The sequence below is a fragment of the Periophthalmus magnuspinnatus genome, chromosome 8 (genome assembly GCF_009829125.3).
Source record: "Periophthalmus magnuspinnatus isolate fPerMag1 chromosome 8, fPerMag1.2.pri, whole genome shotgun sequence".
Classification (NCBI taxonomy): Eukaryota; Metazoa; Chordata; class Actinopteri; order Gobiiformes; family Gobiidae; genus Periophthalmus; species Periophthalmus magnuspinnatus.
Genome location: NC_047133.1, coordinates 9,532,507 through 9,558,330, shown reverse-complemented (window position 1 = coordinate 9,558,330; position 25,824 = coordinate 9,532,507). Strand labels below are relative to the sequence as shown.

The 25,824-nt window shown below is 38.8% G+C and overlaps 1 protein-coding gene across 9 annotated transcripts in view; it reads left to right on the top strand.

Moving 5' to 3' along the window:
* Positions 1-25,586, top strand: part of rbfox3a (RNA binding fox-1 homolog 3a) — a 1,019,729-nt gene extending 994,143 nt beyond the window's left edge. For 8 of the 9 annotated variants that reach the window (XM_055223828.1, XM_055223826.1, XM_055223822.1 and 5 more), the window contains 2 exons: positions 6,110-6,188; positions 11,679-11,723. In XM_055223828.1, coding sequence (XP_055079803.1) covers positions 6,110-6,188; positions 11,679-11,723 — 124 coding nt within the window. Of the gene's footprint in view, positions 1-6,109; positions 6,189-11,678; positions 11,724-22,579 lie in introns of those variants that run through there. The other variant, XM_055223823.1, reaches the window with a different exon arrangement.
* The last annotated feature ends 238 nt before the right edge of the window (positions 25,587-25,824 follow it).

Below are 25,824 nucleotides of genomic sequence, written 5' to 3'. Positions count from 1 at the left end.
TAATAGTAGTAGTAGTTACAGCAATAGTCGTAGTTAATATGAATAGTCATAGTAGTAGGAGTGTTAGAAATAATAGTTGCAATAGTAGTAGTAGTAGTAGTAGTAGTAGTAATAGTAGTAGTAGTAGTAGTACAAACTAACAGTATGTAATCAGTAACTCTTCACTTAATCTGCTGTAGGAAACAATCATTCAAAACTTCAAAGAAAAAATCCTCAACTAATTATTTTTTGGATACGAGGTCATTAACTCCAGATTAAATAATCATCAGTGTGAGATTATCATCTCTAATTGAGTTTATGTAAAACAAGTCTCATTCCATGATTACATTATGGCTCATTATTCTGATGGAGTTTGAGCCAGAATTTAAACTTGTGAAAATGCTGAGGGGGCCGGAAAGAATGAATACAAAAATAAACATATTCTAGAAGTGGTTTGTTTTTGACTAAAGTAACGGCAATACTTAATAACAATAACTATAACAGCATGAGGAAAGACTTAATTCATAATGGAACGGTTTGCAGTGGTCCAAAGTTACTCCTCATTTACCTTATGCATTCAGAGCATCCTAATTATTCACCACAATGAGTTTATAAGAGCTTTTATAACTTTCAGAGGCCAGAATTTTTGCGTTGACAGTAAAGCTAATAACAACTAACATGCTTACAGCGCACTTCCTGATTATCGGACAATAAAATGCTTTCTAATTAGATGCAGACAGTACACAGGTGACTTATTTTGACCTCAAGAGCTGCTTATACAATATATCTGTACTGGGGCAAGATATATGTTGTTCAAATACATGGAAAAAATGGGGTACCGGCCCTTTAAGACTTTGTTTATGCTTTATTGCGGCCAATCAAGATGTAGTTATTATAAACTGTTGCCAAAGTGCCTTGAAGTAAAAGAAAAGTCTTCATGAGTGTATGGAGACATGGTTGTTGTGGCCTGTGCTAGCGATAGTGCTGAAGCAGTCATAATAAGGCTGGAGCAGTTATAATGAGGCTAAAACAGTAGCTGCAAGTGTCAAAATTGGCTTGGATAATTAGAATTAAATTGTCTTCTGTTCCTAGTCATTTTGTTTTGCAGTTTTTATGCAAGTTGGGAAAATTTGAAGCTTCATGTTAAAAAAAAAACTGTCCAAATCTACGTTTGTGCTGCCTTTAGTGGCCACTGCAATTTCAAGTACTAGGTGACATCACACAAGACTGCCCTGATTACAGCCAAATGTTTCTGATTACAAACTCCTGGCTGCAGGGGCGGAGTTTGAGTTTGCGAATACCTGTTAGACCAATCACACTGTTCCTTATACATTCAGACCCCGCCCCTCCACCCCCCTCAATCTTTTCTTTAGTCCTCCATTTACAGTCAAAGTTAGATTGTGGGAGGAGTTTAGGTGGTAGCTTTACTCCCACTTTAACCTTAACCTTAAACAAGTCACATGACATAGCCCCGCTCTTTGCATTGTCCAATCAGCTGCCTCCGTCCTGGTGAAATTGCCAGTGGATCTTTAACCTCTTTGTCACCAGTACCCCTATTTCTCCCCCCTTTCTCTCTCTTTCCCTCCCCCTCTTTATCCTTGGGCAGTTTCATGGGTGTCCGATAACAGCATCTTTGGGTCCCACCCTTGACCATGTCCTGGCTCCAAACCTCCCCCTTGGGACCCCTCCACTGCCACTATAAGCCCCCCTCTCCTGCACTGACCTTGGGTGCTGCTGGACTCTAATGATCCAAGCCACATTAAGACCTTACATAACTCAGGGTAGCTCATCCGAAAAACATGGCCGCCATATGTCTTGCCGTATCCGTCTTCGTCTTCCTGTAGTTTTTATCCCTGCTTGATTTGGTGCTCTCTCAGTCAGCGGTGGGTGGCCTTATCTTCTCCCCACAGACCCGTGAGCCAAGCTGTAATGTTTTATGACGGCGGCATTAATTTCAAATTTTAGAAAGTAACTAAGAGGAACTAAGTTTTTATTAAGTGTGTAAATTGGTGCTAACATTAAAGCTAATCGAGCACCTCTTTCCTGTTGGCTTATGGTTGAATTCATGCATAATTAGATCTTTGGAAGTTACGATAGATAGGAGCAATATATACAAGTAAATATTGGGTGAACATATACAGTCTAATTTCTTGTGGCTTTTAGTGTACTAATAGAAGCATGTTCTGAAAAGATGCATGCTGGCTTTAGCATTTATCAGCATTTGTTAAGGGGCCAAAAAAAAGAGGACACTAAAAACATCTTATAAAGTATTATGTTCTTGTCTAGCGTGAGAGTTGTACCATTAACCACGTTGTTAGGGGATGAATGTTGCTCATACATTTTTGCACTGAAAACGCATTTGACCCATCCTTCAATGTTGATGGGGCCACCTGTCAAGAACAGTGGGCTCCATAGAGCTGCACCAAGGACCCAGGGACCCATCTCCAGATCTTGAGTCTTGGTCAGGCCTACCTTGGCTGGAGAATTTTACCTATTGTGTGTATTTTAGGTTAATGGGACTGTACTAAAAGTATTTTTTTCCTAATGTAACACTATTTACTAAGTTAAATTTCATTTGAGTCTGCAGATTCAAATGAGTGTTAAAATGAGACCATTGTGCGCTGTCTGTATCTAATTACAAAGTATTTTATCTTCTGTGAACCAGAAAGTAGCGCTGGTGCACTGTTAACATGCTAATTGTTGTTAGCATTACTATGATGGCAAAACTTAGCTATTTCTGTTGAAACTCACTCATAAACCCTTTGCAGTGAATAATTACAATACTACGAAGATGTTTGGAAAGTGAGAAATAACTTTGGACCACCACAAACTATTTAAAATGAACTACTTCAAATTTTCACACTTTTAAAATCATGTACTTTGATTCAGCTCTCAAAATATCTGAGCCCTAACCCCTCTTTGGCTAACACTAGTCCAGATTCTGCACTGTTATATCTATCAGAGCTTTATACCTGGAGGCCAAGGGAAACTCTGTTGGAGTGGTCTACCATCTGAAAGACCTGGACCTGAAGTGATTACAGCAGTGTTTGACATTTTTTGAGTTGAGCACACTCTCTTTTTTTTTCCACGGCACTCACTAAAATATTACCAAATCAGAAATCAAATATTTTCCTTATCTCTATGTCTGGTTCCTTATATTTGGGAATGATTATTGTTTTGTTATTTTGTTTTGCTTTCTCAACTGATTCAGAACTTGCTCAGGACACAATGTAGTAATAAACTATTCCAGTGGCTATAAACGTTTCACACAAATTACCACCATAGAAAGGATTTGGCTTTTCGAGCACCACCAGATCTAACCCAAGTTTATAACAGGACTATTCCAGGTCAAATCTAGAGCTAAAAGTGGACTACATCATTTCCACTCTAGTTCTAAACAAGACAGAATCAAAAGGAGGAGGACAAAAAAGTGGATACATGGACTCTAAATTTATCAAACTCACAACCGGTGGTACACAGACCTCAATTTGAGAAACACTGTACTATTCAATTAAATGCATGTTTGAACTTAGCTAAAATTGGCTTTTTTTTCCAAGGCTCACTCGTGTTCCCGGGCACAGTGGTGGAAAATCAGTGGGTTACACTATACTTCCTCATGTTAGAGTAGTGTCCGCCTTGTGTCTACTGGGAGTATTGCCTCTTGCCTCTCCTCTTCTCTCTAGTCTCTCTAGTTTTTTTTTTTTTTTTTCCTGGTTGATTTGGTGCCCTCAGTGCTTGGCCGGGCGCGGCTTATCTCCCCCGCGCAGGCCCTCATTTGCAAGTGAGCGTCGGGGAGAGAGCGAAAAAACAGAAAGTAAATAGACGAATATGTGAAGTCGGATAAATAAATAAATAAAGCCGCCCCATCTTGTCCTGTCGACGAAGGAAATTGGAAGGATTAGTTCCAAACCAGCAACAATGAAAAGGCGCGGGGGCGTGGGGCCAGTGTTGCATCGTGGGTAAACAAGGGAGGGAGAGAGAGAGGGTGTGTGTGGGGGGGGGAATGGTGTGCTGCTCCTCTGCGGATTCCCCCTCTAGCTTTGGTTCGCTCATTAACCATTCCCTTCACCTAATCAAGACGACAAAGGGAATACAAGGATAATTTTGTTACCTTTTGAAGCACCTTGTATGATGTTGGCTCGCCCGGGGGGAGCACACACACTTGGAGTTAATGCGACTGCGGTGTACAGTGTAGTCACGGTACGCGCGGCCATTACCGCTAAAAAATATGCGCTGTTTACATGTTTGCATATAACAATTTGTTCTTTTCTTAGAGTTTGACCTAGTTCTTGCGTGGTGGGCTCCATTAAAGCGCTCTGTACCAGATTTTTCCTTTTTGTTTTGTATTTGAGCAAAATTTGGCTTGCCCCCGTACGGATATATTGTATAAGCAGCTCTTGAGGTCAAAATAAGTCAGGAAATGAACTGTTAGCATGCTAGTTGTTGCCAAAACTTCGCTCTAGTCACAGAAAGATGCGAAAAGTGCTTACAAACTCATCGTGGTGAATAATTAGGCTGCTCGGAATGCATAAGGTAAGTGAGGAATAACTTTTGGCCTCTGCAAAACATTAAAAATGAACTAATTCCGAAGTGGAGTTTTCCAGTCACGATATCACTAAGAATAACTAGTATGCTAACAATAAAATGCTTTAGTTTGATGAAGACAGCACACGGCGGACCGATTTTGACCTCCAGAGCTCCTTATACAATATATCTGACAAATTTAGCTCCAAAAAGGTTGAAAAAATCCTGTCCAGGGCTTTTATTTTTATTGTTTTATATTGAAAAACCTCATTTTATCGAAGAACAATGTCAGAAATTCAATCTCACTATCTATGTTTAATATGATCTCACTCATCTAATACAATTAACACAATGGCAAAAGTCGACCTCCTCTCTTCACCGCAGCACAAACATTACACCTTTAATTTGGGAGATCCTCTGGCAGCTGCCCCCGGAGCGCCCGGCATGTGTTCATTACGTATTCCTCCACCTAATCATGATGACAATGAGAAGACAAGTCCAATTCATCCACCTTTGAACCGGGCGTTTGAAGCACCTTGTATAATGCGCCAAGCCCCAGAGGCCGCGAGGGGGAATAATTGATTGTGTTAGAGACTTGAAAGAGTTGACTTGGGGGCCCGCGCATCAGACAAGCACGCATAAATGTTCCACTCGGCTCGTCAATGATAGATCAATCTCTCATTCTTTCCCTCTCTCTTTCTCTTCATTATATTTAAGATTTAAGTTTTGTTTTTTGTAGTTTATAATTTTACTTCTTGGTTGGACACAGTCAGCAGATATGACATATGTAGAGGTAATTCAATAACTGTTACCTAGCAACAATAAAGCTAACAAGGTCCAAAACTTGTCTAAATTGCACAGTAGTTATGATTAGATTTAATGCAAACAAAAGACAACACCTTTATTTTGTTAAACCAGACCTGTTATGCAAAATCAACTTTTCAGAGCTCTTAACCATTTCCCTTCATCATTTACCCTCTTGAAGTTGTATTTGGAGTGATTCATGCATGTTTGAGCAATCTTTAATCACATATTTTCAAGACGCCATATTGCAGATTAATCGTTTTCCCCTCCACCGGTACACGCCCACTGCTCTGTACTTACTTCGTTCTTCATTTTTATTTTTTAATCTATAAGTGCAGGATTTGGCAGCGTCGTGTAGTCATTTTGGTACAAATAAAAAAATAAATAATCCATAGGAGGAGCCGACTCTTTGTTGTGATGATGTTTATGGTGATGTCAGCTCCCATTGGACACCGCAGTTTTCGAACGCCGAACTCAGCGGAATTGTTTCTTTTATTAAGTTGTTTTGGATGAATATCTCAATTTAAAATGTTCAAATTATAAGGTAATGATCCGCAGGTATCATAGATTATAACTACAAAGCACAAACAAGCACAATATGACTTCTTTAAATTAATTTTTAAACTGGAAGAAGAAAGTGTTACTTGCGCATACATTGTCCCTGCATTTTGGAAGGAGTTTGAAGTTGATGACATAGGTGGAGGTATTCCATAAAAGTATATATGTATGTCCTACTTGGCAATGATAGATCTCTCATTCTCTCGTTCTTTCTCTCTTCTCTCACTCTCTATCCCTGCTGCAGTTATGGACGAGTCTATGCAACAGCGGACCCCTACCACCACACGATTGGGCCGGCCGCCACATACAGTGTGGGGACTATGGTAAGTCTATGAGAACCTGTTCTTTCTAAACACAAACCCAAAATAAACACAGTAATCAGATGGTATAAAGTAAAGTCGCTCAGGTAAGGAGCAGGGTCTGAAGTTAAGAGATACATTTTCAAAGTGAAGAAAACAACACATTAAGCAGTTTGTTTACATTTTACACTTGTGGTCAATTGGATGGGTTTCATTTGCTAACATACTGTGAACGCCCAAAGCAGCTTAAACTGTTTTAGTGACAGAAAAGCTGAAATCAGTCTGATTTTTTTATTTGTTAGTTTAATAATTTTAAAGTCAAATTAGTTTTCATTTTTAACAGTTGCTAAAAAAAATACTAGCTCTGCAAAGTAAAGAGAGAATGGTTAACACATTATAAGATTTTTATTTATTTTTTTTTATAAATTAATATTATACTTTTACATTTTATGTGAGTTTTTTAATACGTTTTATGTGCCTATTTTTCTTGCCTTATTTGTAACTTGATTTTCGAATATATCTAATATATCTTCCTGGTATTTCCAGACAGATATCTCTGTGTATTTCTTATACAGATTGATATCAGTCTGGTCCCTACGCCCTCTGTTGCGTCTCAAACCTGGTCAAACATGATCGTCCAGTCAGATTTGTTTATTTCAGTGACACATATGAAAAGCGGAAGGAGTTTAGTTCTTGGGACACTGATTCTACAGAAATCCAACATGTATTTCAGCCCCCCTGTGACATTTTTTCCCTTAATTTTTTTCCAATATGGACATACCCTTCTTGTCCCTGATTGGCTAAGTCACCTGTCAATCATGCCCATTTGAGATTCATGAGTGTCTCACCAGACTCACATCTTCGTAAAGAATTGTAGAATTGTGTATTCTGGATCCCAGGCAACCTATATATATATATATATATATATATATATATATGTACAATATTACTTTCAATTAACTGAAAAACACTCTCACTCATCCACTCATTAAGTTCCCCAAAAATAGAGTACAAAATCTCATATACCTCTGAACCACAGGCTCTAAATTTGAAATTCTTTTTAATATGTCCTGTACAAGTGTGGGAGTCCTTTCATAATTGTATAATCCCAAATTAAACCTGGACTTCAAAGCTGCGGTTCATCTTTAATACACGGCCCGCTGTTAGTGTTTTTAGGTCAGTGTGTTAGCAGATATGGAAACTACGGCTACCCTCCGAACAACCACCACCAAAAAATCTCTCAAACTGCTTCAAACGAGCTTCACTTTCAAACCGGGAACCAAATCTATATTTAACAGCGCGCCATATTTCTTTAAACTTTCGGCGTTATTGTTTCTTCACAGGCTCGCTCTATTTAAAATGTTGAAGTTTAGTTTATTTTGCTCTTTGATACAAAATAAATGGGCGACTGTAGCTCGGCTGTTAGAGCGTTCATCCACTGATTCGGTTGGTGGTTCAAATCCTGCTCACGAGTTATTCATTTTATTTATTTATTATTATTTTTTTTATATAGTTATTTTTCTTATTGAATTGAATTGACAAGCTCCAAAAACATGGCTGCTCAAGGTTTGTTAGCAAATGAAAAACTAGCTATTATTTCTGGTGTTCTAAAGGTAAGCATCACAGTAAACTACATGCAAACTAGACTAAGTGTGCCTCACATCCACAACACACTCACATCATGAAGTGTTTACTGCATGAAAAAAAACATTTTGTTTTTGACTGAAAATGCATTTTCTGTGGTGTTTTTTTTAGAATTTCGACATTTGCATTTGAGACATGTGAAGAATACTGGATCTATATGACAAAATTAGCAAACGTTATAAGGCAGGGTTATACAGAATTATGTTTTTTGTTTTTTTTTAGCTAAGCCGTTAGCTACCCGTTGTAGGTAGATAGTAGCCTGGTTAACCTGACAACTTTCCCATTCATTCTGCAGTGAAAGTAGTCTGGTACTACTCAGTGTAACTTTCCTCATTCTACAACAGAAACATTCACAGGTTATAGGCTTTTTTATAAACAATTTCTTTCCAAATCTGGTAAAAAATTGTTTTGGAGTTATTTTGCTATTATTTTAAAAAGTAGCATAATCTAAAATATCAAAATCAAACTTCAGTCATATCCAATGGACCTCCACTCTAGAATGATCAGATTGTGCAGCTAGCCAGGCTACACAGTGAAGCTAACTCTGATCCTATAGCTGGTTTCAGTCCATAGTGTCTTGGGTAAATGAATAATAAATGAAAGGCTCGTTACTTGCTGGGATATGTGAACTTTGGCTTGTTGTGTGTCCACTATTCTTCTCCTGTCTTAGCATCTGAATCTAACATCTGACAGTGCTGTGTGTCTTTCATTTTGATGGTTCCAGTCCAAAACAGCTAAAGCTTTCAAAGGGATGGAGTTGAATTGTTAATGTTTGTTTTTAGCTAGCTTTTGCAGCATCAAAGATGAAAACCCAAGATAAAAAATAAAATAACATAAAACAAAGGGTATAAATATATTTTTTAAAGAAATGGATAGAATTTGTGTTTGGTTTTGTTTGAAGAAGGGACCAGGCCCAAGGCTGGAGATTAAGGGCGATCAACGCATGCAGCAGTGTGCCGCGGGACAGAGGAGAGGGAGCGCCGTACGGCCTCTCTGCTTTTGAAAAATGACTTAAATTTACTATTACGGCATGCATGCGATTTTTCAACAGCATCCAAAGTACATACACAGTTCCCCGGTGCAGCTGCTAGCTAAAAGCTTTCATTAATTAAGACATTTGTTTTCCTCTTCATTTTACCTAATTAAAAATGTGCTTGAATGTTTATTTTTGATTTTTTTTATTCCAAATTTCCTTCCACTTTCTCTGACACGGTGAAAATACTATAAACAAAGAGAGATAGGGAAGAGACGAAAATTTAAACTGTGACGTTATAATGCTGGTGTGTGTTTGAGCTGCGGAGGTAATGACGTCTATAGAAAAAGTGTGTGCGATGGTTTTTCATATAAAGTGGGGACCTCACCATATGTTAAAAGTATTATACAAAGTTCAATCTATTTTTCTTCCATGTTAGACAGATGTTAAAATGACACAGTTCAGTGTTGGTCCTAATTGAAGTTCGTTTGTCTTAGATTAAACTACGTACCAATCAGGCCAAATACTCTGGAATAAGTCCAAATCCCTGCGCGGCTGAAACTAAACTAATCAAACTACTCAAAATATATTCTGTATTGCAGTAATCTGATATTTAATTTGTGGAAGTTTAAATTTGTCTTAGGCTGCGTCCAATTCACACTCTCTTCTATCCTTCACTCCCTTCAATCCTTCCTTTCTTCTTTCTAACTTATGCTGCCAAGAATAGCTTCCTTAAACCCATAAATGAAATTCTTAAGTTTCTCCCAGTGTAGGACATTTTCAAACATGGCCAAAACTAAATAATAGTTTCAATTCAATATAGTTTTTAATCAAAGCGAAACCAAAACATTGATAACATTACTAACTGAAGTATCAAACAGCATTGATTCTCATGCAAAAAACTTTAAAAATTCCCAAAATATCAAGTTTTTTATTCTTATTCTTATTATTATTATTTGAAGTAGATTATATTTTATTTTATCTGCACATGTATTTTTTTTTAGATCAGTTCAAGCTGGGATGGAACCTAATAAGATAAAACAAACTCACCAAGTATAATCGGTGACTTAATTGGTAGCATTTTAATAAAAAACTCACCGATATCTGCATTACTTGCCACTTTGAATCAAATCAAAACACAAAAAATAAACTTAATGAACAAATTACTTTAACTTTTTTCATCCCTCTCTCTTCCTTCTATCTTTCTTCCCTCTCTCCATCCTTATCTCTCCATCTAATATATTCTCTTTACGGTCCTCACTGTGATACCAATCCGGGCGCGAGAAAGCGAGTGTGTGTTGAACAAATGCCTGGGCCCCTGGGAGCCCCCGCACATCTTGCCTTTAATTCTTTAATCATATTTGATTAATAGTCCTCCTGCAGCGGGCCCAGTGATTTTTGCATTTAAAAGCTAGACAATAATTAGATCCTCTGAGGTTGAGTATAGGGAATGTCTTCTTCTACTTTTGCTCGTGCAGAGGAAAAGTTTTGCTCCCTGAAATTAGGCGATATTAGCCTTTGAAGACTTGTGCCGCTGATCCTGACTGTGCATGTGCAGGTGTGCATGCTCAGGCCTCGTCGCATGCTTTCATATCCGTTTCTATATATATATATCTATCTATGTGGGACTGCCCCATATGTGAGCATGGTGCTAAGTCTGCCCCGGTTTGGCCTCTCGGTAAAAGGGTCCGCGCTTGAAAAGGAGCTGTGATTAAACCTGGCCCGGGTCGGATCGGCTCGGAGCGGATCGGCGCAGGGGCTGGTGCAAAAAAAAGCTATGGAAGCGAAGGGCCGTTCTGTGTGGAGGCTAACGCAGGGAGAAGACGAGGTTATAGCTCTGTGTGTGTATGGAGGGACAAGAGTGACAATATCTGTATAAAATACTGTGTAATAAGGACATTTCCTTAACTAAATGGAAACAGAACTCAGTAAAAAGAATAAGTATTACTATGTTTGCCACAGTGTCTTACCAAATGTATTAAAAAGGTGCAACACTGTCTTATTTCTATGGCAATTAGGGAATAAAAACATGTACGTTAGTGTCAGAAGTCTACTTAAAATGAGACTTCCAAATCTCTCTGGGACTGTCTAGTAAATAAATAAATAGTAGTAGCAGTAGCAGCAGTAATGGTAATAGTAGTATAGCAAAAGAAAATGTAATTCTGTCAACTGAACAAAAGTTTTAGAGTGAATTTGTTCTGACTGGAGATTAGTGAGAAATTTCAGGGCCGTTGACAGAAATTTGGGGGCCTGGGGCAAGAAGCCTCACATGGGCCACCTCTAATATAAATAAATAGGAAGAGGGTCCAATTCTGGGCCGCTAAGACCCTGCGGATTGGGACAACACCCCCCTCTGACGGAATTACATTTTTTTTGCTATGAAACCTACTTGATTACACAAGCAGTAGCAGTCAACATAAACTAGAGATCAGGTTTAGCATTCAGGGAAACAGGTACGTAATCGTTTAACATCTCAACAATTTGTATTTTGGGCTTAAAAATGTTGAAATGGGGTGATATTTTGTGCCCACTCCTGAAGGTTGCCCATTTGAAACACAAATTGTGAAGTTGACTATGACAGGAAGGTTATCTGGCATAAAAAAAAGTGCCAAAATCTGACATATCTTCCCAATTGCAAGTGAAGGATGTTATATTTAAAACTGTAGTCCATATGTATACCATTTTCCAGAACACTCTTGCCTCCATACTTAAGACCAAAACCAAACAGAAGCGACTTTAACTCCGACAACCCAAACACACACTAGTTTAATCCAAGTTTGACCTGGATAAAAAACGGTGGGAACCCTCACGAGCCGGAAAGAGGAAGGAAATTTGGGCCGACGCAGTGCACTCTGAGCTGAATACTGATTGGTGCTTTTTCATCTTTGATGTTGCAGGCTAGCCTTTACAGAGGAGGGTACAGTCGCTTCACTCCCTACTAAAAGAACCGCAAACAATCTAACAGAGACTCATCCCAAACTAAAATGACACAAAAGTCAACCTTCACCACGCGTTTTCTTCCAGTGTGAGAGATAAGGTTTTTACTAAAGCTTCCCGGAGCTGCGGCCCTGTTATGTCTTCGTGGTCTGCTCTTTGTTTTGGTTCATTCTGTGCTTTTCTTTGGGAACTGATTATGCACAAGAGCATTTCTGATATGAACCCAGTCTCAACTTGTATTTGTAACTGTCTGTGGACCAGGGATACATGGAATAGTTATGACGTGTTTGTTGGAAGTAGCATTATCTGGAATCAAAAGGGGGCGTGGCAAAAGCTCTCACAACTATTACGTATCTCTATGTATCAGACCCCAAAACTGCACTCACACGACCTCACCTGCAGGGGGAGTTCATGCAAAAATACTATTTATGCACAACACTTATGCAGAAAAGTACTAGGACATAATGTAGCCTATATGTTTATATGTAAAAACGCAGATTAAACTCATAATTCAATCCAAAATCTTTAGCTAATTCGCTCCATACCATCTCCTTTCTGCTGTTGTCCCATATAAATCCTTATAATTTAAATAAAATAGACACAATCAACTGAGTACTTGACTTAACGACTAGAACTACAGCTCTACAAAACACTGAAAATAAGTAATAATTGTACTTACATATTAATTTTGTTTCATTACACAAACAGTAGCTAATAACAATAAGATAAGGTGAGGTAGACCAACTTTTCTTATCATTGGAAATTAACGAAATTAAGGTTCATTAAGGGTTCGAATTAAGAAAAAATTCCCACACACATTAATATGATTGGGAAAATGTTTAACAATATACTTTTTTTTTTTTTTTTTTTTTTTTTTTTTTTTTTTAAGAATTACTAAAATGAATATGTAGAAATGACATCTGAAGAAATAATTTGGATTGTAAAAGATTCATGCATTATCAGGGCTGTAATTTATTGCGTAATGTAAAATGGTGAACTAGGTGTAGAGTTGCAGCACGTTAACATGGTTGAGAAAACATTTAAACATATACTTTTTTATCTTTTTTATGAGGAATTACAACAATTAATAAAGAGACATATGAAATGTATAATATCGGTGTGTAAAATGGTGCATTAGCTAGTCAAGTAATAAGGATCTAGCTAATAACGGTAATCAAAATACTTAAAATATATACAATTCTGATCTCAAGTCACTTCAACTCCACAAATTAAAAAAGTTCTGGTTTAAAATGACGCATTGCAGCTGCTTTTATTCCATGTATCTCTGCCTAATCTTCCTGAGACTGGGTTGCTGTGGATTGACTGCTGTATTCGGTGCTGTGTCACCAAAACCAATGTGATCCTCTGCAGCATGATGCACGTACGAGGCGAGAGCAGCGCCCCCGTCTGGCCAGAACACACCGAGGCGGCACACTTCCCAAAGACCTAAACGCAAACTTTGAAAAGAAACTAAAGCCGCCTCGGCTGTTCTTGTGGGCGCTGCGCTGCTGTTTCGCCTCTTGTTTCTCTGAATTGTTGAGTTGTCCGGTGACACTCGCGGTGGAAGATGTGGTTTGGCATGCTGAGATTTGACCAGGGACAGTTTTGTATCGGAGCCAGGTCTTCTGCACATTACACACTGTTTACATGCTGCACTTCGGCATTTACTGTTGTTTTTATAGGTGGAAAACAATACGATTATACAGTCCTCTGATACTTACTCAATACTACAGCGCCGATAGCAAGGTTTAATTCCTCTGTCGTCCAACTATCCCTTCTTAAAAAAAATATACTGTACTACAATTACAACTGAACCTGTGTTGTCAGTGCACGTTTTCTCATTATATGGACAAGCCATGCCTCATGTGAAAGCTCAGAACCTCCAGAATTCACTCACTGAGCTGCGGAGGCTGCACTAGCACTGATACATGATTGGCTGCAGGTGCTGGGGTTTAGGTAGGGACCATTCAGATCAGAGAGAGGCATTTTAGTTTTAAACCAGCATTGAACCTGGCAACCCAAATGAGAGACTCATGTGAGGATCATTCTGCTTTCTTGGATAATTGTCTTAAATAATCAACCAAAATACCAAATTATAACTTAAACAATGCAACCATTAAGATTAAGAATTTGATTTTTTATTAGTAAAAGCTGTATTTGATTTGAACATGTTTGTATCTTGTATCTTGAGAAATAGATGAGTAAAGTTTATGACATTTTAAATCTAAATCACACATTATGGTTCTAATAATCTGTACTGTAAACAACTACTTTGTGTTAGTTAGCTCCTCCATTCAAACAGATATAAGGCAGTGACTTACTGTTTGGCGAAACATATTAATCACCCAAAAAAGTGTTTTATTTTGCACGAGATTAAAACATATACATTAGCTTATGGTGTAGATATATAAAAAATAACCACGCTTAGTGTTCATAACATATTGTCAAGCAAAATCCCATTAGCATTTAGCATTAGCACTGCTACTATTATGAATTCCCACTTAATTTCCCACTTAAGCACTTACTGTTGTGTCCTTGGTCAAAACAATTCAACCCTATCGTCAATTCTTGTCACAGTAATGTAGCGACTGGAAGGACATCCGTTGTAAATATCAAATCGCCATTAGACTGGTTTATAATGGCAAAAAAAAGCATGTTTACAGTACAGAATATATCATCTTTTCTAAAAACAACCCCAGTAAATGCAAAGTAGTAGGTTTTGAAGAAAATGTGCAGAAGACACAGGCCAGCCACCGTAACTAACAGCTGATAAACTGTTCGCTAACACAGGTGAGGTTCAAACACTCGCTACCAATATTTTAATGCATCGCACAAATGTTTTACCTCAGGATAAGCTAACGGAAACTCAGACACACAACCAGCTTATTGTCGTGTTTTGTTTTGTTTTTGTTTTACGTTTACGCGGAGGTCAACGAAACTGGCTAAACTCAACTGAACTGTTTCTTGATAAAACTACTGTACTATAAATATACTTAGAGACGCTATATTTACACATAGATTACCATAGAGAAGCACCGCAGCGTTAAACTTTGTGCAAAACCCGAGGTAAAAATGCCGTGTAGCTAACGGTTAGCTGTCAACATCTCAGCGCAGCTACTCAACTCAAGTTATGCCAGTATTTTTTTTAATTTTTATTTCTATGTATTGGGTGTTTGTGAACTCAAAAGATGAAAAACAAAACAAAAAAAACAAAAAACATTTGTGCACTTTATTTTGAAGTTTTATTTTTATTCCATTTTTGCTAACTTTCTGAGATGTAACATATTTATAAGAGTATCATATACAGCCAGTTATGTTTAGTTGAGATGTTGAAGAAAATATAGATTAATGTTGTATATTAAAACTAGTGTTAGATTACGCAATGTGGAAATCAAATAGCTAAAAAGACGAATGAGCGCGGTGAAGTGAAGCAACTATTTTAGTACGACAACTTCTGGTGGCTAAAATTGACATCATAGCAGTTACAAAAATTGACAACACAATTTCTCCTGTTTCTATTTCCCAAATGTTTACGTTTTGTTTGGTTTTTTTTCATTTGGGTCAGTTCAAAGCCCGGTCAAACGTAGCTAATAATAAATGGGAAGATAAAATGCCAGGCCAGTCTCTATTTACCAAAAACAGTCCAAGAAATATAGCTTCATAGTTCTAAATGTCATCCAATTTTGAGCCATGAATAAAGAACATGGGTCAGTTTGACTGGACTTACTCCGTCCCTCTCAAAATTGGTTATGAGAGAGAATTAACGCTCCAAGATCATCATAATATTGTCTTTAAAGATTTACTTACTAGCTTACTTACTAGAGGGCTTCCAGGTCCTAATAATAACACTTTTTATTAAGTTATTTTAAAGATGCCTACCATTAAAACACATTATGCTTGCTAATAAGTGACATGTTTTGATTTGATTTGATACTAAGTACTACTATGGCAAGTATCACAACATCAGTCCAATACCAATGTGTTTGTATTTAAACGTAAAGTACAGATACAGGAGAAAAAGTTACTCTCACATGAAAAAAAATCTACTTAAGTAAAAGTATTTAAGTACCCATTTAAAAATGTACTTGACGAGTAAAAAGTAGAAGTATTTCACACAAGTGTTGTTAAGTTGTTAAAGTGTTAAATGTAGTGACATTGACTAAAACATCATACATATTTTGATCAACAGTTAAAATATGAATCAATTTCTTATTTTTTCTTATTATTTTTGTGGATTTAAGTTTGAACTTAAAAACTTTCATCAGGATGGTACCACAAACATGGTAAAAAATAACCCCTCAAATCATATGTAAAGTACTTTTTACTTTTCAGTCCAGTTAAAAAATGTAGTGGAGTAGAAAGTACAGATACTGCTCTCCAATGTAGTGAAATAGAAGTAAAATGTATCCACTGTAAAATGTACTGAAGTGAAGTACAGATACTTATACATTCTGCGCAAGTACTTAACTCCTACTTCACTAACTTCCACTGGTGTATTTAAATGTACTTTAAATGTACCTTTACTAATGAGTTTTACTTAAACAATATTGTAGCGATATTTGGTATAAATCCAACCATCTCTAAAACTCACACAAAGGTCTAAATCTGTACTAATGAACAAAACAGGAAGTTAGCTTGTTGCTTCAAATTACCTTGGTCATTTGCGTTTTGTTGATTTGATTTTTATATTGTAACTCAAAGAAACCTACGTGGATAACATTGTTCTTCCTTTTGTATGCTAGTGACATATGCACCATTAGGGGTTTTCTAGACTGACCCAAATCGCGGCGTTTACGAGCGACGAGGCGGTGACACTAGGTCGGCGCCGCGCGTAGGCCTGAATGATGTAGAGGTCTGTTATGAATGTGTGTGCCTCTGTGCTCTAAATATCACTCTATATATGCATTTGAATGTGAGTGTAAAGTGTGCGAGGGAGAGAAAACAAAACTACGACGATGAATGCAGTTTAAGCTAACGTATACACGCGACTTTAGCCCGGTCCTGGTGAGAACATCACAGATTTAGATGTTATGTAGCTAGCGACAGTGACGACTAAATACATCTTAGAGGCGCTGAACCTGATTTTTACTGTCTGAAAAAACGTAAAAATGATTCTTCACTTACCTTTATGCATTATGAGCACCCTAATTATTCACCGTAACCAGAGTGGAGGATTGTCGTCGCAGTAAAGCTAACAACAGCTACTAACTTAACACGCTCAGAACTACTTGTACAAAATATCTGCATTGGGGTGAGATTAATTTTGTTCAAATACATGGGAAAGAATCGAGTACAGGGCCTTTAAGACAACACATGCTATGCTAAGTACCAAATAGCAATATTAGCACAGCATGTAACTATAGCTAGCTTAATAGCCTTGAAAATCTATGTTTAGGTAGAATTAAAGATATTGAAAGTAATTAGAACGTAACGATTGTCAAAGTAGGAAAGTAAGTCCAGTTTCTTTTTTATTTACTGTGTGCGTAACTACAAACTTTAATTTAGCCATTTTCGCTCCAAATCTACAAAATGGTTACAGTGTCGCGGGGTTTGCGGACACGCTACACTTTCATTATAAATGCCAATCCTTACTGTCATATTCCTAAGGCGTTTTTCTTCATGCTGGCTGCACTGAAATGGAGGCTCATGGTCTATGTAGTTCCCTCAGAGTTTTTGAGTGCGCTACTCTAATGCATTTAAGTTTAAGGGCTTGCAGTTTGATATATCGTAGAAGTCTTTACATCGTGTGACAGTATACCCTACTTACCCGCAGCACGCCTACCCAACACACACTCGCGCTTCCTGAATAATTAACCAAAACCAAATAAAAACAGTTCAGTACAAACAGTTATTTTAGTGATGTTTTTACCAGGACTCTAGGGGGCACTGTTGCGTCAGTCTGCACGGGTTTGTCAACAGTTTACAGTTTAAAAACATTCGGTTTTCGCATTCGGTCGACCACTTATCCGGGCTTAAACTTGTAAATACTTCAGTGTGGTGCTTCGTATTTAGTGTTTTTTAGTGTGGATTTAGACTAGGAAAAAAAAAAAAACTTTTCAGACATTATTATGATTATTTTTGTTGGCTTTTTGTCTATAACCAGCTTAAACAATATGCAACTAGACCTCAGACGACTTCGTATTGATGCGTACCATTGTCGCTAAGCCCTGGTAAGTGAACGCCAATGCGATTTACCATTAAAAAAAAGATTTGTACAAAAGAAAACTAAGCAAAAAAACTGTAAATATATGATACTTGTATATACTCATCACATTATATCGCTGAGTAACTGTTTTATATGTATTCCTATATGAAGTGGGGTTATCTGTGCATTTTCAATTCTTTATGTAATTTCTATAATGTAAAATATATTGTCCTCTGGGTTCAATTCATAGGTAAAAAAGTATTACAAATCTGTTTTTTAGTTTCTTCATGGGTTTTTCTTGTCAAAAATGTGACATATATAAGTAACTGCTTTTTGAGTGTCGGAATAAAGTTATATGAACACAAGGTTTGGAATTGGGTTGCTGTGTTGTGCTCTGATCTGCTATGAGATCTCGCCTTTTTGAAGTGTTTTCTTCTAAAGCGCTCGCTCGCCCCTTGCAGTTTTCTGGACTTTTTAGATGGTGACGAAAAAAAAAAGTAGTTTATTTTTTTATTTTGGGGGAGGAGAGGAGAGGAGAGGACAGCGGGAGCTTACAACACCGCGACATGAAGCAGACATGGAGAGAATGGCATGTTTGTGGTTTGAAACATGATTTTTTTATATATATATTTTTTATGTTTTGGTCTTGAGTGTTTTGTATTGGCTTGTCTTGGTTTTCTCTAACACCGCAGATTCATAAAAGCCGTTAGAATCCACCAAGAGAGTGAAACATCAACATCGCATGTACCAGTTAGTCGGGGTAGGGGTATTGCTGGGTTTCGGATGACATAAAGCTACACTATGTAACATTTCTGATGAAGGAACCACAGCCTGCTTATAGTCATATGTGAGATGTTATTGCTTTGCCTAGAATGTTTCACAGTATAGCATTAAACCATGTTATTTTTTTAAGAAATATTAAACATATAATTGAATTTTACTTGATGCATTCTGTGGAACATTTCAAGCAAAGGAATAGCATCTCCATGGAAACAAGCAAGTGACATACCGACATACCATACACAGTGCAGGATTCATTGTTATTATGCAGATTTTGTGATGTGCAGTTTCCGAATGAATTGAGGCCGTAGTCATAACGATTAGCAATTCAAATCAAATGAGTATATCTTTGTATTGGACAGAAGTCCTTCAAACCATGAAGACCAACACCAATTAATTACCAATATTATATCACAAGTAAACCTAATGTCTTAAGAGTTAATGTTAGTGCAAAATGGCTTAGGACAGAGGTGCCCAAACTTTTTTTTATCGAGGGCCACATCTCAAAACATATTCGAAGTGGAGGGCACCAGACCGGTCATCAATGCAGTGCGGTGCTTTAATCACAGCTTTGACAGAGCCACTTTGTATTAATGAGGCTTAAAACACATTTATTTTAGGTCTGTATCACACTGCAATGTGGTGTTTGATGTAGAAATAGTTTAATTTGCTGTTAAAAGTACTGCTTAGGATCAACTGGGCCGGTTCAGCAGGAGGCCTGAGGGCCAGTAAAAACTGGTCTGAGGGCTGCATTTGGCCCCCGGGCCATATTTTGGTCACCACTGGGTTAGGATGTCAAAACTAGAAGAACTAAAACGTGTAGGTTACTGTGTTTTAATGAATTTTTTTTCTGAATTCACCATTTAAGTACGTAAGCACGTAAGCTCCTTTGAACCTAGACCTGAGATCACAAATTCGACTATGTATTTTTTTGCATGAATAAAGGTATATAAAAACAACATTATAGTGAGCAACCTTACCTAAAATAGCATATGCAAATTTGTTATCTGTGTGTAACTATTCTGAAGAAGGATATACGTGGTCCGAGCTCCATAGACCCTCCTTAGAGACGGCATTGATTTACACAGTGCATATGTCAGAGTATGAGGCAGGAGGAGCTTGTCTTGAGTCTACAGTGAATTGCGATCTGCCTCCTCACCTTTATATTCCATACGTCTGTGCAGTTTTACATTGTGTGGGCTCCCCGCTGAGCTCCTGAAGGATATTTCTGTTCGGAGCATCCCCCGTGAAATCTGAGCTATGATACCAAGGCGCGGGAGATGGATAGACTCAGCCAGAGATAAATAGAAGGAGGAGGAGGAGGAAGAGGAGGAGGAGAGGGGGGCCGAGGCTACAGCAGAACCAAACAGAGAAACCAACAGCGTGGACACCAAGGGACCGCCACTGTGGGGAGATGGAGAGGGGCTTACGGAGCTTACCCATACATGAACCAGGCAGCAGAGACTGTACGATGTGCGATGGAACCTAGCAATAGTCGAACATACTGAAAGAACCCATATTACTCTTTTTTTCTGATTTATGTTACGTTGTTTCCTCATCATAAACATACCCAGAGTCGTGTTTTGTTTCATTCACAGATGTTTAACACACAAACCCTGCATATTTAGGTTTTTAAGTTACTATTCTCTCTAGCTGAAAACACTCTATTCCACCTTGTGATGTCATGTGGTAATACAGGAAGTCCTCCACTCCACAAAAACTTCACTACAATCATTTGGATCATTTTATACCTCAACTCTCTACTGAATAAAAGGTATAAAGTAGATGTTAACTACCACTTCATTTTGAGCTTTTGGAGATGTAGACAGATTAATAATGATTACAAAAGCTGTCGAGAAGCGATAAAACTAGTGTTAGAGCTCCCTCTGCTGATGACAATGAGAATGACCCATGAAAAAAAAGCCTTTTAGCAGCCATTTAGCACCAGGCTATTATGCTTAGATACACAGATGGACTGATGGACTGAGAAGGACAGACAGATAGATAGTAAACAGGATTTCTGAAACAAGTGCAGATCAGTCAAAACACATCTCCCGCTGTTTAGCTTGAGAATAAAACGTCTGATGGTTAACAGCCTCATTAGCATAATATATAGGCCCTGTAAACCTCCTGCTCCTATGGCACGTCTCCATCTGAAGCCTCCGCCCCTCCCTCTGCGCGAACTCGCCGCACTTCTCATGTTGACACAGATTGAGCGTGCCATAGACGCGCTCGTTCCAGTCTCACCAGTGCTCCGCTCTCGAACCGCTTTTTGCAAATGAGTTTAGTCTTTTTCCATCCCGTTAATTTTTCCTGTCGGGAACTGCTCGGAGACGCACAGCCGGTATCAGTCCGAATTAAGCAGCATCTGTCATGACGAGGGTCCCGAGATGTTTACTCTCTCTCCTTCTTCTCCCTCCTCCCTTCACCTCTTCCATGTCTGTGTATGTACTGGAACAAAAAAGAAAAAGAAAAAAAAACTTGTTCTCAAACTGTCAGATTGAGGACACTTTCTGAGATGGTTTTCTTTTTAGTTTTTTCTTATCCCGCATTTATGATACAGAGGCTGAACAGCTGTACGACGCTGACAGGGAAACACTAACATGAAGTAGTGACTCAACATTGGTTAAAGAGGGGTTATTATGCAAAAATGTACCTTTTGGAGTTTTTTTTACCATGTCGTGACACCAAATCATACCTGAAGTCCATGCATGTTTGAGTAATCTAGCGATATTTCCCTATTCAAACCCAAATACAATTCCACGTCTTTTATACAACGCAATCCACAAGCCTACCAGGTATACAAAAGCACGATACAACCAATAAAACACTACAATTTCACAAATCTGATGCGATGTGCAGTAGTTTCATTGGCAGGATGCACACTGATTGTGTTTTGATATCGCTCTGAAGGGGGAGTGATTTAGCAGAGCGAGCAAAGGGAGGGAAGAACTGAAACTTATCACTTTTAATACTTATAAAACATGTTAATATATTGTTTTTGGTGAATATAGCATTTTCAAAACCAAATGGTAATGTAACACCCGGTCTTTAAAGTGTTTTGTTCACTTTTGCATCAAAGGGGCAAGGATTGTTGATCACCAAATAAATATAGTGACATTATAAAACCTATTCCCTCCAGAAAAAGACAAAAAGGGTTCAACATGTGTGTATTTCACTTTCAAGATAGATTTTAACTTTTTGTCACATATTAAGGATACTATAGTTCTCCAGAAAGACATTTAACCACGTTTTTCTTTTGAATTTTCTCCACCAAAATGAATATGATGAGTACAGGCGGTTTGTCAATCAAATCTATGTGTCTGTATTCCTGTGCACTGAATGTATGTGGTGGCTGTTCATTTGGGAGGAAGAGGAGGTCGCTGGATGCAGTTACAACAGATGAAGATGGAGGAATGAAGCGATTTCTCCGTTATGGAACAACAGAAGTCGACCGAAATCTCTCTCCTGTGTCCTCACCGCACAATTCTTCGAACAAAACAACCTTTTTTCAGTTAGGACCACTTCACGTGTGCTGTTCAGCTGTACTCTGTTTTAGCTTTTGTGGGTCCAATTTTGATTAAAAAGATAAAAGAAATGTTATTTGAATCATTTAAGTCTTGCAAACTGTGAATATTTGTAAATCTGCCCAATCTTCACCATTTTTAAGAGTGCATTAAAGGTGCACTATGTAACATTTCTGGTACAGAGCAGTAAAAAAGTTACGTGGTCCACCTTTAATATAAAAGAACACCCATTTTCTGTTTGACATTTCCACTTGTAAACATTAGTCTTTTCTCTTTTGTGTTGTTTTTATTAGAATCTCATTGTGGTGTAATGAACCATGAGCATGTTGGTGGTAGTAGTAGTCGTAGTATGTGTATTACCGTTGCCGTGTCTTGCGTAATAACTCCTCTCCTCTTTTTCCTGTTGCAGTAAATAAAGGAGGAGCTGTACTCAGTATTGATGGACATCACAGATGAAACCGGCGAAGGCGAGAGGAGAACTAGCTTTAGGAAAATATCACAGAAGACTCCCTCTGGAGGCTGGACGAGGGAAGGCGAGGCGGACACTCGGGCGCACCGCGCTGTCAAACCAGCCACAAACCCACCGGAGTGAGCCAGTTTCCACCTGGGACCACCTTCTGAGTAGAAAAAGACAGAGAGAGAAAGTGTCGCGTTATTATAAAACATTTTATTTTTCTATACTTTTGTGATTTACATGGTAAAAAAGTGTGTATAAAGCAGTATATATGTACAAATCTGTTTTTATGTTTTTTGGTAAGGGAGATGAACAGTTGGCCCTTCTGATGCTGATCTAAAGTTTGTGGAAGGACGAGGAGGGCTCACTCTCCCCCGGCCGCTTTTCTCCAAGGCACATTGAAAAAAGAATAAAACACAAAGGAAAGGTGGCAGGGAGGGGCTGATCCAGGCTCTTCTGCTGTACTTCCACTCTCCCTCCTGCGTCCTCCCTCCTCGCTTCCTTCCTTCCTCACTTCCTTCCTGGCGGCCGCTGGCGTCGCTTCGTTCTTCTTCTTCCATGTTGGCGCGAGGTCAGCGGCCGCAGCAGAATACTGTTAGCGGCGTCCCCTGTGGATTCTGTCGTGATGTCACTTCCTCCTCGCTGGCAGCACCACTGGGCTCCGCCCCTTCCCAGTCTCTTTGGGCCTGTCGGTCCGGTTTACAGCGTTGGGGAGTGGGGGGTGACTCACGGCGGCAGCTCTCCTCGCTCTGCCCCTCTCCAGGCCCCAGCAGAGCTCACTGACTGAGGACTAGTTAAGAAAATGGCGTCTAAAACATGAAAAACAGACTCAAAAGACTGACAACGTCGCCGGATTTACTCACCTGCCAACTCCAGAGCCCAAGCCTTTGTGTCACTGTGTGCCGCTAGAAAAAGACCAACCGGAAGCGGCGCTATGCACGAGAATAACTCCTCATCGTCCATGTAACTAATTGAATTATACTCCAGTAATCCCATTGTACTACATCGCAGGTGCATAACCAAAACACAAGCCTGAGGCAAACTGACTCTCTAGAGAAAACATTATAGAAAACGGTAGTGCCCATCCAGCGGTAACAAAGAACGAGGGCTGACAATGTCAATTTATTTGTCAATGTATTCTGAGAATATGTACCATTCTGTGTGTTCTGTTGTGTGCGGCACGGAGGAATTTTGAAGAGTTTGGTGGAAGCAAAACCTTAATTCTTTTTTATCAGGAGAGTCACTGTAATGTGTTTTAAACAAGAATGTTGGTTCAGTTCTTTGAATGTACTTTATGTCTAGGGTGTCCAATATGTATTCATTTTCTGTATATAAATATATATACATATCTATTCTATGGGCTGTGGTGACGTCAGGGAGTAGAGGGGGAGGGCAGCCCCTCTCCGAGTGTGTCCCTGAACTGTACTGTAACATGTGATCATGTGTTTATGATGAAAGTGTGATGGTTTCGTGTGAACTGCTCCCCCTCCCTCGGGACCCGCCCCTGTGCAAACCAACCCAAGCAGATCCATAATTTTGCCCCACCAACATCGAGACTTCAGGAAGACTTTGGCCTCCTCGCCCGCAGTCGCTGGGAAGGACTTGCTAATTAGCGAAACGTGCTGTGGGTGTCAAAGTTTATGAATATTGATTTTTTTTTCTTCTTCTTCTTCTTCTAACTTGAACCAAAGTATGATTTGAACACAGTGCTCTTTGATCAGGAGACAGCGGGACTTGGCGATGGTGGACGTGTATCGATGTGACCCAGTTTCTGTTCACCATCTGAGTTTTGTGGGACTTCCTGTCTTTCTCCCCCGCTCCTCTCCTGCTCTCACCGGTCCAGGGCTTCACAAATCGGGTTGGAAAAGTCCTCTAATGTGGACACACGGTGGAAGTAACTGCCCTCGAAATGGAACTATTTCCCATAAGGCAGTGCAGCAGCGAGACTTTTGGGTGAAGCACAACTTGTTTTGAAAGTTCAGGGTAGACTACTGCTCAAGTGGAAAGACAAGAGAGTGCTCCTGGCCTGTACAAAACTGCAGTTGGTACTGTTAATATCCTGTACAGAACTCACCTCACACTATTTCTTGATCATTTATTTCAGGTTGAAAAAAGAGACTGATTCAGGGCTCCTACCCACGCGACCTCTCTCCATCTCTGTAGACAGCTTCTCATATATTACAAAGAGTATTTATCATGGCAACTTACTGTTGTGAAGTCTCTATGGGGTAAAAAGTCGGCCATTTTTTCCTCCCATGCAGTGATCATATGCAGGCTTTAGCGTTTTCGTAGCTGTAGGTTAGTTTTGGAGAGGCTCACAACTGATTCGCCTTGGCCTACTTTTTTAAAAAACAGGCGCGTCGTAAAAAGAGAAAAATATACCGATAAAAAAAATAAATAACGAAGGCGGGGCGGAGTTTTAGTTTTTGACGCCAACTTCCAACTGGGAGGCAGAAGAGACATGAAGAACCACAGTTTAACGAATGGTCCGTCCACTGAATTTATCTATGCACTCTGCAACTAAACAGACTTGATGTCACATGTGGTAGGGACATTTTTAGGAAGACTTCATTGTTCTTATAGCTCATTAGCCAGGACTTTTCACATTTTAAAGATAAGGCTGCCTTTACGCTATTTTATCAACTAATCCTCGAAAAAGACAAAAAACACGTAAATATCATATCGCCTGATCCATCGAAGTCCATCGGTTCTTTCTGATCACGTAGAGAGAAAAAATGCAAATTGGACAGTGATCTTTTTTTTAGAAATCAGAAAACGTGTACGCTAACTCGGCACAACGGTCTCGTATCCTTAAAACTTGGCACTTTTTCAGGGAAGCAATCATGTTTACAAGAACACTAGATGAAGCTAATCTTTAGTGCTAACGCTATTGCTAAAGTAGAAGCTGTAAAAACAATGCTATACTCATCGTCTATGTGTGTAAAATGTAAAATTTGTATGCAGTTTTTGCTAAGATATCAAATAAGATAACGCTGCTGGCTAGTTAGCTACTAAAAACCCTTAAAATGGCTTAGAAGAATGACAGAGATTATTTACCCAGCTGTAAATAAAGTAGAAGTTGCTAAAAGTAGTATTGTAGAGTGTAGTACAATAGGATAGTGTAGGACAGAAAACGGTAGCTACTTTTTGACAACGGTCCAGTGTTAGATATGAAGCTTATGGGTAAGTTAAGCAGTTAG